General features: G+C 43.2%; 1 protein-coding gene across 1 annotated transcript in view; it reads right to left on the bottom strand.

Annotated features, from left to right (window-relative positions):
• The window catches only part of onecut3b (one cut homeobox 3b), a 19434-nt gene extending 4162 nt beyond the window's left edge, over window positions 1-15272 (bottom strand). Inside the window, exon 1 of the mRNA XM_020466775.1 lies at window positions 14207-15272. Coding sequence (XP_020322364.1) covers window positions 14207-15272 — 1066 coding nt within the window. The remainder of the gene's footprint in view (window positions 1-14206) is intronic.
• Window positions 15273-16564: the final 1292 nt, after the last annotated feature.

The raw sequence follows: 16564 nt of genomic DNA, 5'->3' as shown, positions 1-16564 counted from the left end.
TCTCTCCCATTTTCCAATGCCAACACCACTCTCCCCTTCCTTTCTCTCCCATTTTACAATGCCAACACCACTCTCCCCTTCATTTCTCTCCCATTTTACAATACCAACACCACTCTCCCCTTCCTTTCTCTCCCATTAGCTCAACCAGTAGCGTCACAAACACTTGAGAGCCAGACCCCCACAGTAGGCCTACAGCAAAGCCTACATGAGAAATCAACTGTACAAGAAGTTAACACATACTGCACTTGGAGGTAACTTTGTCTAAGCATGACCTTCATCCACATTATCAATGTTTTTCCAAACGTCGCTTTTTTGTGTCAGCAATTAGACAATTAGACAATTAGGCAATTTGTCTAGTTACCCCCAGGACTCTACTTAGAATGGTCAATATATTTGAGCTATATTTCTTTACATAATATTGTTCTTACAGATGCTATTATCCAGAGACTTACGGAGTGAGACTTAACCTCTGGGTTAATTATAATCAAACCAACTGCATCAAGCACCATTCAAGTTACTTTCAATTGATAAGGTGAAAGGTCAAAGGCGCTTCCTCTATACTCAAGCAATAATGCATGAGAGGGTGTGGTATGTGGCCAATATACCACGGCTAAGGGGCATTCTTTAGCACAACGCAATGCGGAGTGTCTGGACACAGCCCTTAGCCGTGGTATATTGGAAATATAACACAAACCCCTGAGGTCCCTTATTGTTATTATAAACTGGTTACCAACGTAATTAGAGCAGTAAAAGTACATGTTTTGTCATACCCCTGGTATAGCTGATATACCACGGCTTTCGGGCCAATCAGCATTCAGGACTCGCACCACCCAGTTTATACTTCATGTATTGATACATGACATGACTGCCACTGAGTTGTTAGAATCTGTGGTAACCAACCACAAATCTCAAATCCAGGTTTGTTTTGCGCAGTTACCACAGCATTCAAATAATTGATTTACATATATTTACCAAGAACAACCGTACACTGTAGACCTACTCTCTCCTTCCCATGCAGTCTCTTTCCGTTTGGAAATGTTAAATTGCAAAAGAAAGGAAGTTTAGCCTCCCTCCTCATCATAATGGTGAGCTCTGCCACGTGACAGCGTGGAGGACATGGAGGAAACATGAGAGATAGCTTAGATAGGGCCTGTACACTGGGATTTACAGTGTAAGGATATAGTAGGCCTAATCTAGGGATTAGGCTATTGGGAGATAGTACCCTTATAGGAAGCTACCTTGGACTCAGGTGAGGATCATAGGATGAACATTATTTAGGCTGGAAAAGGCACCAGGGTAGCCTACATAAAGGCGCTGATGACTTCCAACTGACGCAAATATCGGTGTGTTTGTTAATAAATAAATACAATGTTCCGAGCACAGTTTGGGTGAAAGTAACTATGTTATTATAGGTTTATACAATTGCAGAAGCTTATCTGAAACATTTGCATAGAAGGCCTGAAAAAATATGCAAATAGGCATGTGCAAACAGCAAACACTGCAAAAATCCTGACCCAAACATTGGCAAGCAGGGGATTATGTATCAACACTTCAATGCATATGTATGATCTTAGGTTTGATGATGAAAATGTTATTTCATTAAAATGACTGTGTTTTCAAAGGATCCTTAAAGGTGCTGTATTTTGCCCTCCTAACTTTAAGTGTGGACCATGTGTGTGTGTGTGTGTGTGTGTGTGTGTGTGTGTGTGTGTGTGTGTGTGTGTGTGTGTGTGTGTGTGTGTGTGTGTTTCATAACTGACCGCACCGTGCTGCTATAGCGGTGTGCCTGGGACCGAGGCTGGGGCGGAATGACGTGACCGCGTTTTGCGTGCGGTGAGACGAGCCTTCTCCCTTACCGGCCGGACTACTGCAGGCGAGAAACAGTTTATGTCAATCAATCACTGTCCGTCACACCTTTGAGATCTACGCTCATTGATTGTATTGATTAGAGCCAATGCATTCTGTAAAGTCAACGGTTGGGTTCCCACAAAGGCATGCCAAGCAACAGCCGTCCCTACATTAGAAGCTGCTGTAATTAATTGAACATGGATTGATTTTGCTGAAACATTTCGTTCATTTGTTGATGAAATCCTTTGCTTTCTAATGTAGCCTAAGCCAAGCAAGTAATTGCAGTTGAATTATCTTGTGGTTGCTGCTGCACCTTTCAACATGCATTTACATTATATATTCATTGCAGCTATTATTTTAGCAAACTGTAACAATGAATGTTTGGGGAAATAATTCACAATATTGTGAACCTAAATATTTCCAAAATTTAGAGATTCTTTCTAGCCATTTGTTATTCGCGGCATAGCCTATGAAGTGAAAGGAGACAAATGCTCTTTATTCGATAGGACAATAAGGTTTCAGAAATAGTTTGTTATGCAATTTATTCTTAAAAGCTATCCTATTTTGCACACGATATTTATTTTAAACAGTTTATTCGTATGGTGTTTGTAGTATGGGGCAGTGCTTGACCTAGACTGAAAAAGTGTTCGGTACTAATTTCGGTGCTGGTACTGTTTATATTTAAGAGAAACAGGAGCTCAAGCAGTAGAACATTTCAGGTGCCGGTTAGCTCCTGTCAAGTCAAGCACTGGTATTGAGTTGAAAAGGCAATGCCTGAGCCTCTCGGGCTCCCGAGTGACGCAGCGGTCTAAGGCACTGCACCTCAGATCTAGAGACGCCCTTTAGACCCTAGTTCGATTCCAGGCTGTATCACAAACTGCCGTGATTGAGAGTCCCATAGTGCGGCGCACGATTGGCCCAGCGTCGTTAGGGTTTGGCTGTCATTGTAAATAAGAATTTGTACTGACTTGCCTAGTTAAATAAAGTTTAAAAAAATACAAATGTATAGCCTAAATGTCACAGGCTCATTAAGGCTAAATTAATTTGGCTACACGGTTAAAATAAGGGACTTTAGAGTTCAGAACATGGTTTTGTTTTTCCTCCAAATTATGGATAGCATTAAAATAATAATATGTAGCAACAAATTGAATAAATATTTGAAACTAAGGAAACCGAGAAATAAGTGATGCGTATCGTATTTAATCATGCATATTTACATCCATGTTTTACTTTTCCGCCGTTTGGCTCTGATATAAAGAGACAAATATATGTTCATTTTAAGTAGGTATATTTACATCATTAGTTGTTGTATTTCTTTCGGTACATTTTTGTCAAATAATTTCAGTGAAATATCAGTGAAATATGTATAGAAGTAGGCAAAAAATATATTATTATTACAAAAGATAAATCAAATAAACCGGTGACCATTCCTCATGTTATGCGCATGTTTCCATCTTCCCCCCCACACACACACACAGGTTTCAAGTAGCCTAGTGAATGGGTTTCAAGTAACCTAGTGAATGCACTGCAAGGTTTACAAAACTGAAATTTGGGGAATAGGGACTGGCTAAATCAGCTTGTCATCTTTTTAAGGGGGGCAATGTTAAACACCAAACGTTATATATTCCAGTCAGAATGCAAATACGAATGCTGTTGTAATTTGTGCCAACTTTGTTCAGTCCATGGACAGCGCCTATAGTGAGATAATGAATGGTCAGAACCACGGACAGAGCCTATACCGAGAGAATGAATGGTCAGAGCCACGAACAGCACATCTCAAGCCGAACCCTCCCAGCTGAGCGTGTCTACGAATTTTCATGCAGAGATCTGATTCCCAGTCTTTCATTACCTTTTACAAGGCTACACATAATTCGAAAATGTTGGCTTTTTTAGGCTTTTTTAGTGTTTTAAAATTAATTCCTCCGTTACAGCCCAGATGAGAGAATGATTGTATATGTTATGTAAATATTGACCTATTCCCCTTTGATAGTCTTCATAACACTAACAATAATAATGGATTTTATATAGCGCTACCCAAACCTTAACCATTAACCATTCTGAGTTAATGCCTAACCTTAATAACTTGGAATTAATGCCTGAACATGGATTGCAACTTCGAAATTTGATGGATGAAGATATAATTCTGAGACTGGGAGCGCTGGTTGCAGTAAACATGGATGAAGATATAATTCTGAGACTGGGAGCGCTGGTAGCAGTAAACATGGATGAAAATATAATTCTGAGACTGGGAGCGCTGGTAGCAGTAAACATGGATGAAGATATAATTCTGAGACTGGGAGCGCTGGTAGCAGTAAACATGGATGTTTGTTCTGTAGTAGCAGGGAGGACCATTGATGGGAGAGTCAATGATGCAGAGGGGAGAGGAGGGGGAGGAAAGGGGAGGGATGGATCTGCTCGGCTGGCTTCTGCTGGTGCAGTGCCAGAGATGGAGGGAGACAGACAGAGAGAGAGAGAGAGAGAGAGAGAGAGAGAGAGAGAGAGAGAGAGAGAGAGGGAGAGAGAGAGAGAGAGAGAGAGAGAGAGAGAGAGAGAGAGAGAGCAGAGGAGAGGAGAGGAAATCGATACCGATTCTGAGCGAGTCAGATAAGCCTGAACAATGTATAGTGCAGACACACTGTATAACCCAATCACACATGTACACACCACACACAAACACAAACACGCACACACACACGCACGCACAGTACAATGTGCATGCATGCCTACATAAAGATGCATTTACATACCCCATAAACCATAGCAACCTTTAAAAACGAAATGACATCACAAGCCTGGATTGCATTAAGGTGGTTTTGCTGACATAAGCAGAAATGGATCATTACTATGGCAGACTACATATACTAGAATCCTCAGTTATTAAAAAACACTGCCTTTGTCTTGCGAGGGCTATTCTATGTAAATCTGTCTCCTTTCTACAAGATATTATTTATCATAAAATTACTTTCAGGTTTCAATAAAGGTTCAATTCAAAAGTGTTAGGATATGCAGTTGTTGTTGACCACAGATTTAACCAGTGCATTCTTAGTAACCCAGTTATTTTAGTGTCTGAAGTGTGATGTTGGTGTTTTCCTACAGGTTTAAACAGCATGTTATACACAATTCTGTTTGTAGGTACCACACGTATGTCGGGGTTGTGGTTGACGCTGTGTGTTAACCACACATTGGCTTTGCTTACCCAGAAGTGAGTCTCTTACAAGGGTTACGCCACTCTACTCCTCCTTCTCTCTCTTCCTTCCACTCTCCTCCATCTCCCTCTCCCTCATGCTTATCAATTATTAAAGTCTCTATCGATCCTTTCACTACCCTACCTCTATCAGCCTGTTCACACAAAGCCCAAACTCCCCAACCCTGAATCAATACCAGCCCCTGCTCTCTTATTTCACATATCACTCTTTTTGTTTACGTTTTGATAGAGTTCACTTACTTGCAGCGATCTGAACATTTGCATTTAATTGCATAAACCAAGAACACTGGGCTAAACTACAGATTGGCATTAATCTTTCATAGACGGCATCAAAGACATTGGTCTACAAAATATATGAATGGCGCTGGCAGTGTTGGGGTATGGGCGCCCCCACAACAGAGAGATAAGGATATAATTGAGCAATAAGCCATGGGGGGGTGTGGTATATGGCCAATATACCACGACTAAGGGCTGTTCTTATGCACGACACAACGTGGAGTGTCTGGACACAGGCCTTAGCCGTGGTATATTGCCCATACATCACAAACCCCCGAGGTGCCTTATTGTTATTATAAACTGGTTACCAACGTAATTAGAGCAGTAAAAATACATGTTTTGTCATACCTGTGGTATATGGTCTGATATACCACGGCTGTCAGCCAATCAAAATTCAGGGATCGAACCACCCAGTTTATAAATAGTGTTATTCCATTCTGTAGATCACATTTCTAATAATAACGTCTAATAATAACAACAATGTTCTGAGCATTGAACCCTGATGAATATGATCAAACAACATCTGACTTATGATCAGATTGTTCGCTCTGTCCCAGTTCTACCTCCACTATCACGAATGACACACCTGGGACCAGCTGTCCATTCAGAATCACAAGGACAGCTCCCCACCTCACGCCATGTACCTCACACAGCTCAGGTGGTACAGCTGAATCACATATGTTAGTCCTGGGCTGGAGCGAAAGCATGCCTACCTTGTAGCTCTCTAACACCCTGGTGAACACCAACTGACACAGTCGCAGAGAAAGAATCAACCACAAAGACAACTGCTGTACACCATAGACCAAATCCGGACTTAATAATATGTTAATTAGCTGTCGCTTTTATCCAAAGCAACTTACAGTCATGCTTGCATATGTTTAACATATATGGGTGGTCCAGGGAATAATCAAACCCACTACCCTGGGGTTACAAGCGCCATGCTCTACCAACTGAGCCACAAAGGACAACTTAATGGTTTTATATCAATATCAAATCATTTCTGGGTTTTAAATTAAAATTGTCAAAAAGAAGAAGAAAAATGCTTCTTAGCAAAGCAATATTTTTGCTAGAACATGCTGGGAGTGGTCTTTGTGAGGAGAGGAAAACTAGCTGTGATTGGCAGAGACTCTCTTTCTTATTGGTCTGGTAACTCATTATTTTGCCTGGTGATGTCACCAGGCAGGCCAACACTCCATCCCACCAAAACAGACTGAAATTTCAAGTGGTCTTTTCAAACAGCTCTTACACTAAAATGACACAATAGATTTGCAGCTTTTCCTCCTCATATTTATCACATTATAGCAGATGGATTTCCTTCTATCCTCGAGCTTCAACCCTCAACTCTGTTTCCTACAGTGTTTGGGTTTCCAGTCCTCGAGCTTTATCCCTCAACTCTGTTTCCTACAGTGTTTGGGTTTCCAGTCCTCGAGCTACAACCCTCAACTCTGTTTCCTACAGTGTTTGGGTTTCCAGTCCTCAAGCTTTATCCCTCAACTCTGTTTCCTGCAGTGTTTGGGTTTCCAGTCCTCGAGCTTTATCCCTCAACTCTGTTTCCTACAGTGTTTGGGTTTCCAGTCCTCGAGCTTTATCCCTCAACTCTGTTTCCTGCAGTGTTTGGGTTTCCAGTCCTCAAGCTTATCCCTCAACTCTGTTTCCTACAGTGTTTGGGTTTCCAGTCCTCGAGCTTTATCCCTCAACTCTGTTTCCTACAGTGTTTGGGTTTCCAGTCCTCAAGCTTATCCCTCAACTCTGTTTCCTACAGTGTTTGGGTTTCCAGTCCTCAAGCTTTATCCCTCAACTCTTTTTCCTACAGTGTTTGGGTTTCCAGTCCTCGAGCTTTATCCCTCAACTCTGTTTCCTGCAGTGTTTGGGTTTCCAGTCCTCAAGCTTATCCCTCAACTCTGTTTCCTACAGTGTTTGGGTTTCCAGTCCTCAAGCTTTATCCCTCAACTCTGTTTCCTACAGTGTTTGGGTTTCCAGTCCTCGAGCTTTATCCCTCAACTCTGTTTCCTGCAGTGTGTGGGTTTCCAGACCACTGAAGCAGCCTGTCCGGTTCTAGTGGCAGTCATAATGGATGATAGGTCATGTTTTTGTGATGAATTGCAGAGAAGATGGCAGAGACAAAATGAGAGAGAGGAGAGAAAGGCAGACAGACAGAGACAGAGACAGACAGACAGACAGACAGAGAGAGAGAGAGCGAGAGAGAGAGAGAGAGAGGGGGGGGGGTTGGGAATGGGAAGCAGCTTTATTGATTTCCTATGTGCAAAGCCAGGCAAACAGAGAAAGGACAGAGCTACACTATTAATGACAATCACTAGCACAGCTATACGGCTACAGCTATCTATCTATCTATCTATCTATCTATCTATCTATCTACCTACCTACCTACCTACCTACTTACCTACCTACCTACGGTTGAAATCGGAAGTTTACATACACCTTAGCCAAATACATTTAAACTCAGTTTTTCACAATTCCTGACACTTAATCCTAGTAAAAATTCCCTGTCTTAGGTCATTCAGGATCACCACTTCATTTTAAGAATGTGAAATTTCAGAATAATAGTAGAGAGAATTATTTATTTCAGCTTTTATTTCTTTCATCACATTCCCAGTGGGTCAGAAGTTTACATACACTCAATTAGTGTTTGGTAGCGTTGCCTTTAAATGGTTTAACTTGGGTAAAACGTTTCAGGTAGCCTTCCACAAGCTTCACACAATAAGTTGGTTGAATTTTGGCCCATTCCTCCTGACAGAGCTGGTGTAACTGAGTCAGGTTTGTAGGCCTCTTTGCTCGCACACGCTTTTTCAGTTCTGCCCACAATCTATCTTCTATAGGATTGAGGTCAGGTCTTTATGATGGCCACTCCAATACCTTGACTTTGTTGTCCTTAAGCCATTTTTCCACAACTCTGGAAATATGCTTGGGGTCATTGTCCATTTGGAAGTTCCAAGCTCTAACTTCCTGACTGATGTCTTGAGATGTTTCTTCAATATATCCACATAATTTTCCTGCCTTATAATGCCATCTATTTTGTGAAGTGCAATAAAGCACCCCCACAACATGATGCTGCCACCCCCGTGCTTCACAGTTGGGATGTGGTTCTTTGGCTTACAAGCCTCCCACTTTTTCCTCCAAACATAACGATGGTCATTATGGCCAAACAGTTCTATTTTTGTTTCATCAGAACAGAGGACATTTCTCCAAAAAGTATGATCTTTGTCCCCATGTGCAGTTGCAAACCGTAGTCTGGCATTTTTATGGCGGTTTTGGAGCATGGGCTCCTTCCTTGCTGAGCGGCCTTTCAGGTTGTGTCGATATAGGACTCGTTTTACTGTGGATATAGATACTTTTGTACCTGTTTCCTCCAGCATCTTTACGAGGTCCTTTTCAGTTGTTCTGGGATTGATTTGCACTTTTCGCACCAAAGTACGTCCATCTCTAGGAGACAGAACGCGTCTCCTTCTTGATCGGTATGACGGCTGCATGGTCCCATGGTGTTTATACTTGCGTACTATTGTTTATACAGATGAACTTGGTACCTTCAGGTGTTTGGAAATTGCTCCCAAGGAGGAACCAGACTTGTGGAGGTCTACAATTTTTTGCTGATTTCTTTTGATTTTCCCATGATGTCAAGCAAAGAGGCACTGAGTTTGAAGGTAGGCCTTGAAATACATCCACAGCTACACCTCCAATTGACTCAAATTATGTCAATTAGCCTATCAGAAGCTTCTAAAGCCATGACATAATTTTCTGGAATTTTCCAAGCTGTTTAAAGGCACAGTCAACTTAGTGTGTGTAAACTTCTGACCCACTGGAATTGTGATACAGTGAATTATAAGTGAAATAATCTGTCTGTAAACAATTGTTGGAAAAATGACTTGTGTCATGCACAAGGTAGATGTCCTAACCAACTTGCCAAAACTGTAGTTTGTTAACAAGAAATTTGTGGAGAGGTTGAAAAACACGTTTTAATGACTCCAACCTAAGTGTATGTAAACTTCCGACTTCAACTATATATATATATCTACCTAACTATCTGACTTTTTCATTGTCTTTTCTTTAGATTCCTATCAGGAAAGGTTGCACCAGTATCCGTTCTGTAGCGGTACAACTTCAAGCAACTCTTGCACTGTCTGACCTGTAGAGTAGACCGTGTGACAGTGCAGAGGAATCAGTGGTATTGACTGTAACACCTGTGAAAATGATGTACTACAAGAACACCATCTCCAACAACCTGCTAGCCGCTTCAACAGTCTGTGTCCTTATGGACCCTTGAACTAGCCTGCTGATCCCGTCTGTTTGTGATTTGACCAACTCCTTGTTTTGTGGTGGTTCAATGACTTGCCAAATATGCATCGTATGACAATGAGATAGGAGGATTGGGACCAGGCTACTCTTGAACACATACACACAGGAAACTTGGTTGTGATTTGGTGCGATCAGCATTTCAACTCAACACATGCTTGCTGACACACACACACACACACACACACACACACACACACACACACACACACACACACACACACACACACACACACACACACACACACACACACACTTATCATGAGTCAATAACTCATCAGCCATTCAGATGTATATGATTTAATTGAAAGTTGTGGGAGGGGTACTAAAATCAACCCCCCTGGGCACTAATCACAAGAGAATGCACACCACTACACCGTGTTCAGAGTGATCTTCCTTTTGACAGATTAGAATGGAGAAAAGACATGCAAGTTATGGGATCACATATAAGCTTTGTATGATTTAGCCTAGTTGTTTCTACAGTTTGTTTATGAGTAAATTAAACTATTTAAGCATATGAATGGAAATTATATGTCAATGGAATATTCAGCTATTATACAGAGTGAGAATATTTTCACCATGATTAGGGGACGGAACCTTTATATAACAAGGCAAGTCAGTTAAGAACAAATTCTTATTTACAATGAAGGCCTACCAAAAGGCAAAAGGCCTCCTGCGGGGGACGGGGACTGGGAATTTAACAAAAATATATATACTGTATATATACAGTGGGGCAAAAAAGTATTTAGTTTGCCACCAATTGTGTAAGTTCTCCCACTTAAAAGCATGAGAGAGGCCTGTCATTTTCATCATAGGTACACTTCAACTATGACAGACAAAATGAGAGAGAAAAAAATCCATTTTTTATGAATTTATTTTTATGAATTTATTTGCAAATTATGGTGGAAAATAATTATTTGGTCAATAACAAAAGTTTATCTCACTACTTTGTTATATACCCTTTGTTGGCAATGACAGAGGTCAAACGTTTTCTGTAAGTCTTCACAAGGTTTTCACACACTGTTGCTGGTATTTTGGCCCATTCCTCCATGCAGATCTCCTCTAGAGCAGTGATGTTTTGGGGCTGTTGCTGGGCCACACAGACTTTCAACTCCCTCCAAAGATTTTCTATGGGGTTGAGATCTGGAGACTGGCTGGGCCACTCCAGGACCTTGAAATGCTTCTTACGAAGCCACTCCTTCATTGCCCGGGCGGTGTGTTTGGGATCATTATCATGCTGAAAGACCCATCCACGTTTCATCTTCAATGCCCTTGCTGATGGGAGGTTTTCACTCAAACTCTCACGATACATGGCCCCATTCATTCTTTCCTTTACACGGATCAGTCGTCCTGGTCCCTTTGCAGAAAAACAGCCCCAAAGCATGACATTTCCACCCCCATGCTTCACAGTAGGTATGGTGTTCTTTGGATGCAACTCAGCATTCTTTGTCCTCCAAACACGACGAGTTGAGTTTTTACCAAAAAGTTATATTTTGGTTTCATCTGAGCATATTACATTCTCCCAATCTTCTTCTGGATCATCCAAATGCTCTCTAGCAAACTTCAGATGGGCCTGGACATGTACTGGCTTAAGCAGGGGGACACGTCTGACACTGCAGTATTTGAGTCCCTGGCGGCGTAGTGTGTTACTGATGGTAGGATTTCTTACTTTGCTCCCAGCTCTCTGCAGGTCATTCACTAGGTCCCCCGTGTGGTTCTGGAATTTTTGCTCACCGTTCTTGTGATCATTTTGACCTCACAGGGTGAGATCTTGCGTGGAGCCCCCGATCGAGGGAGATTATCAGTGGTCTTGTATGTCTTCCATTTCCTAATAATTGCTCCCACAGGTTCTTCAAACCAAGCTGCTTACCTATTGCAGATTTAGTCTTCCCCGCCTGGTGCAGGTCTACAATTTTGTTTCTGGTGTCCTTTGACAGCTCTTTGGTCTTGGCCATAGTGGAGTTTGGAGTGTGACTGTTTGAGGTTGTGGACAGGTGTCTTTTATACTGATAACAAGATCAAACAGGTGCCATTAATACAGGTAACGAGTGGAGGACAGAGGAGCCTCTTTAAAAAGAAGTTACAGGTCTGTGAGAGCCAGAAATCTTGCTTGTTTGTAGGTGACCAAATACTTATTTTCCACCATAATTTGCAAATAAATTCATTAAAAATCCTACAATGTGATTTTCAGGATTTTTTTCTCATTTTGTCTGTCATAGTTGAAGTGTACCTATGATGAAAATTACAGGCCTTTCTCATCTTTTTAAGTGGGAGAACTTGCACAATTGGTGGCTGACTAAATACTTTTTTGCCCCACTGTATATATAGGACAAAACACACATCACGACAAGAGAGACACCACAACACTACATAAAGAGAGACCTAAGACAACAACATAGCATGGCAGCAACACATGACAACACAGCATTCTAGCAACACAACATGACAACAACATGGTAGCAACACAACATGGCAGGAGACAAACATGGTAGCAGCACAAAACATGGGACAAACATGATTGGGCACAACATGGTTTTGTCTGAAATTGTCTGAAAATATCCCTCCTGTTTTACAGTAAAACTATACATTTTCTCAGAAATGTAATAACCAATTGGAAAAACAACTCTAACTATAAGTGTTTCATTTCTGTTTATTATATTTTTTCTTGTACAATCATTTCAAATGTCTCTTGTTTTGAAATGATTGACTGGACAACGATTGAAATGTAAAACATAAACGTGATAAAATGAATCAAACAAATCAATCGCATAGAGAAAAATGATAATTAAAACATGACGAAGGTCTTTGTGGCCTTTATTTGGTCACTTAGGACCTACTGTGGTGAAAATGTGTCCGTGGCAAGAAAATTCCTTTGCACGAAAATAGTTTATATTTTATAGTAAATGTTTTTCTATGGCCAAGGGATAGGCTCGACAGCATTTTAAATTTCGAAATAAACTTAACAGGCAGGTAACCCGTGATACGAGTCAGTATTCGGTATTCGACCAGGCAACTAAACGCCTGCGTCACCAAAGCAGGAGGAAGCCAGTGGTAGACAGACGGGACAACCCATAGGCCTATCTAGTCTAATTTTAGACCTTAAACTACAAAAGCTGCCTAAATGAAAACCCGGCGCGGCCATGTGGTTGGCTGTATTTCAGGTCTGGATTCGAATATTGATCCATGTGCCACATTTAAAAGGGGAGAGTGGGAACTCGCGTATTGACCGTGCAGCCAGAGGTCACGCGCCCCTCTGACGCGCTCTCCTCCTGCGCGACTAGTTTGTAGGTTTACATGTATTGTCAGGAATCTTGCCCTGGAGGCAGAACTGAGCGATATCCGCTAGATGGGCCAGCTGCTATATCGTAAAAATTCATGAAAACAAAAATGTTATTTTTGGTCTTAATTGAAGGTTAGGGTTAAACATTAGGGTTAGCAGTGTGGTTAAGGTTAGGGTTACGGTTAGGTTTAAACTAAGTTTGTATGACTTTGTGGCTATGCCAGCGTGCCAGCTAGTAAGCTCTCTGCAGAGCTGCCTCCAGAACAATACTAAGGACAATAAATACCAACCTGCGACGAGTTTAGGCCTTTATGTTCAAGCTGGCGGGGCAAGCGGGACCAATGAGAGGGAGTGACTGTGTGGGTGACATGTTTGGAACATGTGGGATTCACTAGAGAGAACCACGATGGACAGGACGACATGCTTTAGACACCAAGTTATAATGTTTTCAGTCTCTGTCGCCTCCCTTATTATTGTGCGTATTGTATAGTTCTAGGCCACTAGCTATCTTTTAATTCTCGCCTAATAGTTTTCCCCTATTACTAAAGCACACAATGTAAATAACTTTGTGATGTCTGTCTGTAAATGTCAAGTGCTCTACAAATGCAATTTATTATTACACACACACACATCCGGCCTGGCACGTAACAGAGCACACATATCCCCATAAAACACCAGAGCCTCATATTAGCCTTACATGACTATGAAATGTCCAGGTCCTCTCAGTGGTTATATCAGGATGCATGGGTAGCCGACAAAAACCCTGTTAACGTTGGGCTGAGGTGTAACAGTGTGTATGCAGTTTCTCTTGGAACGTGTCACACCAACAAATGCTGACAGGGATATCATGCAATCACTTGCACTGTACCGCAGATACTGTGTCTCTCAACAACAACAAAAACGGCGATTTAAAAAGAGAGAAAGATTCTCTCACAAAGTCTGCTCTGAAGTTTAAGACGTACTTGGTCTCGTTTTTGTCGCACCCGTTTTGTACTGACTATGGTGCTGAATCGTTTGGAAGTTGTGGTTTTGTCTGACGTGTATAACGGTCGTTTTACTGTGATTTTTCTTACAACGCTGGACGTCTTTAGCCTAAAATAAGTTATATATAGCATATCAGGTTCATTGTAGTAGCCTATACAGCTAGTTATTTATCGTAACATTAAATAGAGAGGGTTTGACAAAAGAGTGAACAAACTACGCTTTTATGCGTAAAACGTCAATAGTTACGATCGGCTGTTCAATACTCAGCCCACATGAGAATGGCCGTGAGACCAGAAGCATCTTACCCGCCAACCGAAGGGCAGACATCCGCTGAAACTCGGGCTCCTGGAGCCACTTCCACATTCTCCTAAACGTCTCCCGGCCTGACTTGAGTTTACTCCACGGCTTGGGGTTCCGCAGAAGATCCGAGAGGGTTCCTTGGGAACGACATAGGATCCTCTGGGCGAAAATAGCCTGGGGAATTGAGTAGCGCTTCAGCTCTGCCGTTATCCGTTGAGCCACCTCTTTCGTGTTGATCTCCTCCGCCTGCCCTCCCGACACTCCTCCCTGGCCGGACCCAGCCCCGTGCCTCTCTCGCTCGGCCAGCATCGCTGCCCCATTGGCCTGGGAGTGAAGGTGGCTGTGCGGATGGTGCATCCCGTTGAGGTTGGACATCATGCCATGCCCATGGCCGCCTAACCCCCTGGCAAGGTGCTCCTCGCTCCGGGACAGCATTGCGGCGTGGGACTCGAAGCCTGTCACGGGAGAGAGCATCTTGGCATCATTAGTAAGGTGAGCACTTGGACCGTAGGCTGAGAGCGTCTGCTGGGAGTTGTGCAAAGAGCCGAGACTGTTGGACAACGGGGAGAGTGACCCATGGACCATGCCGGACATATCTTTAGGGTAGTGGCCGTACAGGTTTCCCATAGACGCCAGCCCACGGTGGTCATCCCTCATCAACGTAAAGCTCCCGCTGACGTTCCCCGCGGAGAGTCGCTGGTGGGCGGCTGCGTGGTGGTGGGAGTGTGGGTGTGGGTGGTGGAACTTGTCGGAGACCGTGGATATGGGAGGTAGGTGCTGGAGAGGGGTCAGGGTGGTGTAGGTGTTGCTCAGGCTCATCCCGGACTCACACATGCTCATAGCCGGGTGGAGGTGGCCAGAGAGCGCTGAGGGGTCTGTCCGGTAGTCCCCGGTACCATCCAGGATCGCGGCCATACTAGACACCATGGCCGACCGGCCGTGTGCGTGAGAAACCAGGTTCCGGTGTGAAGGGGCGGAGGACTGCCGGGCGTGCGTGGAGCTCATCAGTTCCCCGGCCTGTGAGTGCGAGACGCCGTGGAGGTTTCCAAGGTTTTCCATTGTGAGTTCCATCACTGAAAGAATATATCTTTCCTGATCCCACCTCCCTCCCTCCCCTCCCTCTCTCTCCCGCTCCTTCTCGGTCCTTTCACTCAGACTCACACACACAGACAGAGGCGCGCGCTCACTCTCCCTCTCTCAGACTCCTGAAGTGATAATATTACCAAACGATCTCAAAACCAATCCATTGATTAGAGTTTTTCTCCAGTCAATCCAACATGGTTTTTGTAAATAATTTATCTTGTTCCAAGGTAGGTAAATATTGCGTAAAGTCCTCGTCCACGTTTGGCTGTGTTGTTGTCCTGTGTTATAGGCGCTCGTTGGCTATATCTCATCCCTTGTCCAACAACACTTCCACTGAAAATTGGCTGAGCCGGGTATCAAGATGTATGTGGGCGCGCCCCTGTGTATTTAAAACGGGGGCGGTTACGCGCATTATTTTCGTGTGGAATTCACAGACAGAACACACTGTATATGTGTGAAGAGTATGCACTGGCCACACACTGGTTGAATAAACGTTGTTTCCACGTAATTTCAATGAATATACGTTGAACCAATGTGGAATGGAATATACGTTGAACAGACGTCTGTGCCAGGGGGTCTGGCATCAAGTCATGTCATGCACCTGTGTGTGTGTGTGTGTGTGTGTGTGTGTGTGTGTGTGTGTGTGTGTGTGTGTGTGTGTGTGCGTGCGTGCGTGCGTGCGTGCGTGCGTGTGTGTGTGTGTGTGTGTGTGTGTGTGTGTGTGTGTGTGTGTGTGTGTGTGTGTGCGCGCGTGCTTGAGAGATTTAAATGTTAAAGCCAAATGTTTTTAAAAGTAACAAACTCTAATCTATCTCTCCGAGTATACTTCATCACAGTATGCGCACAATTTGATTTTATTCACTCTGCACAAGTGTCCCTTCTACAGATAAACGTTGTTTTCCCACGGAGTGAATGGTTTGGCATTTATGCGCTTAGTGATAAACCTGATCAATGTATTGATTGACAGAGATGAATGATGTGGCCTGACCCTGTTAGGGGGTGGAGAGGTCACACAGATAGAATCCTAACGCCGTGCATGATGATGTTGAGAAAAAAGGTCAAACCATATCCCGTTCTGAAGCGTTTCATTCTAAACTCCAGCCAGCGTTCTGATCTTCTGAGGTCCAGTGAGGTCCAGCGTTCTGAAGTTCTGAGGTCCAGCGTTCTGAGGTCCAGCGTGCTGAAGTTCTGAGGTCCTGCCTTCTGATGTTCTGAGGTCCAGCATTCTGAAGTTCTGAGGTCCAGCATTCTGAAGTTCTGAGGTCCAGCGTGCTGAACTT

Source organism: Oncorhynchus kisutch, linkage group LG30 (assembly GCF_002021735.2).
Source record: "Oncorhynchus kisutch isolate 150728-3 linkage group LG30, Okis_V2, whole genome shotgun sequence".
Lineage (NCBI taxonomy): Eukaryota > Metazoa > Chordata > Actinopteri > Salmoniformes > Salmonidae > Oncorhynchus > Oncorhynchus kisutch.
This window is presented reverse-complemented; position numbering and strand designations above follow the sequence as displayed.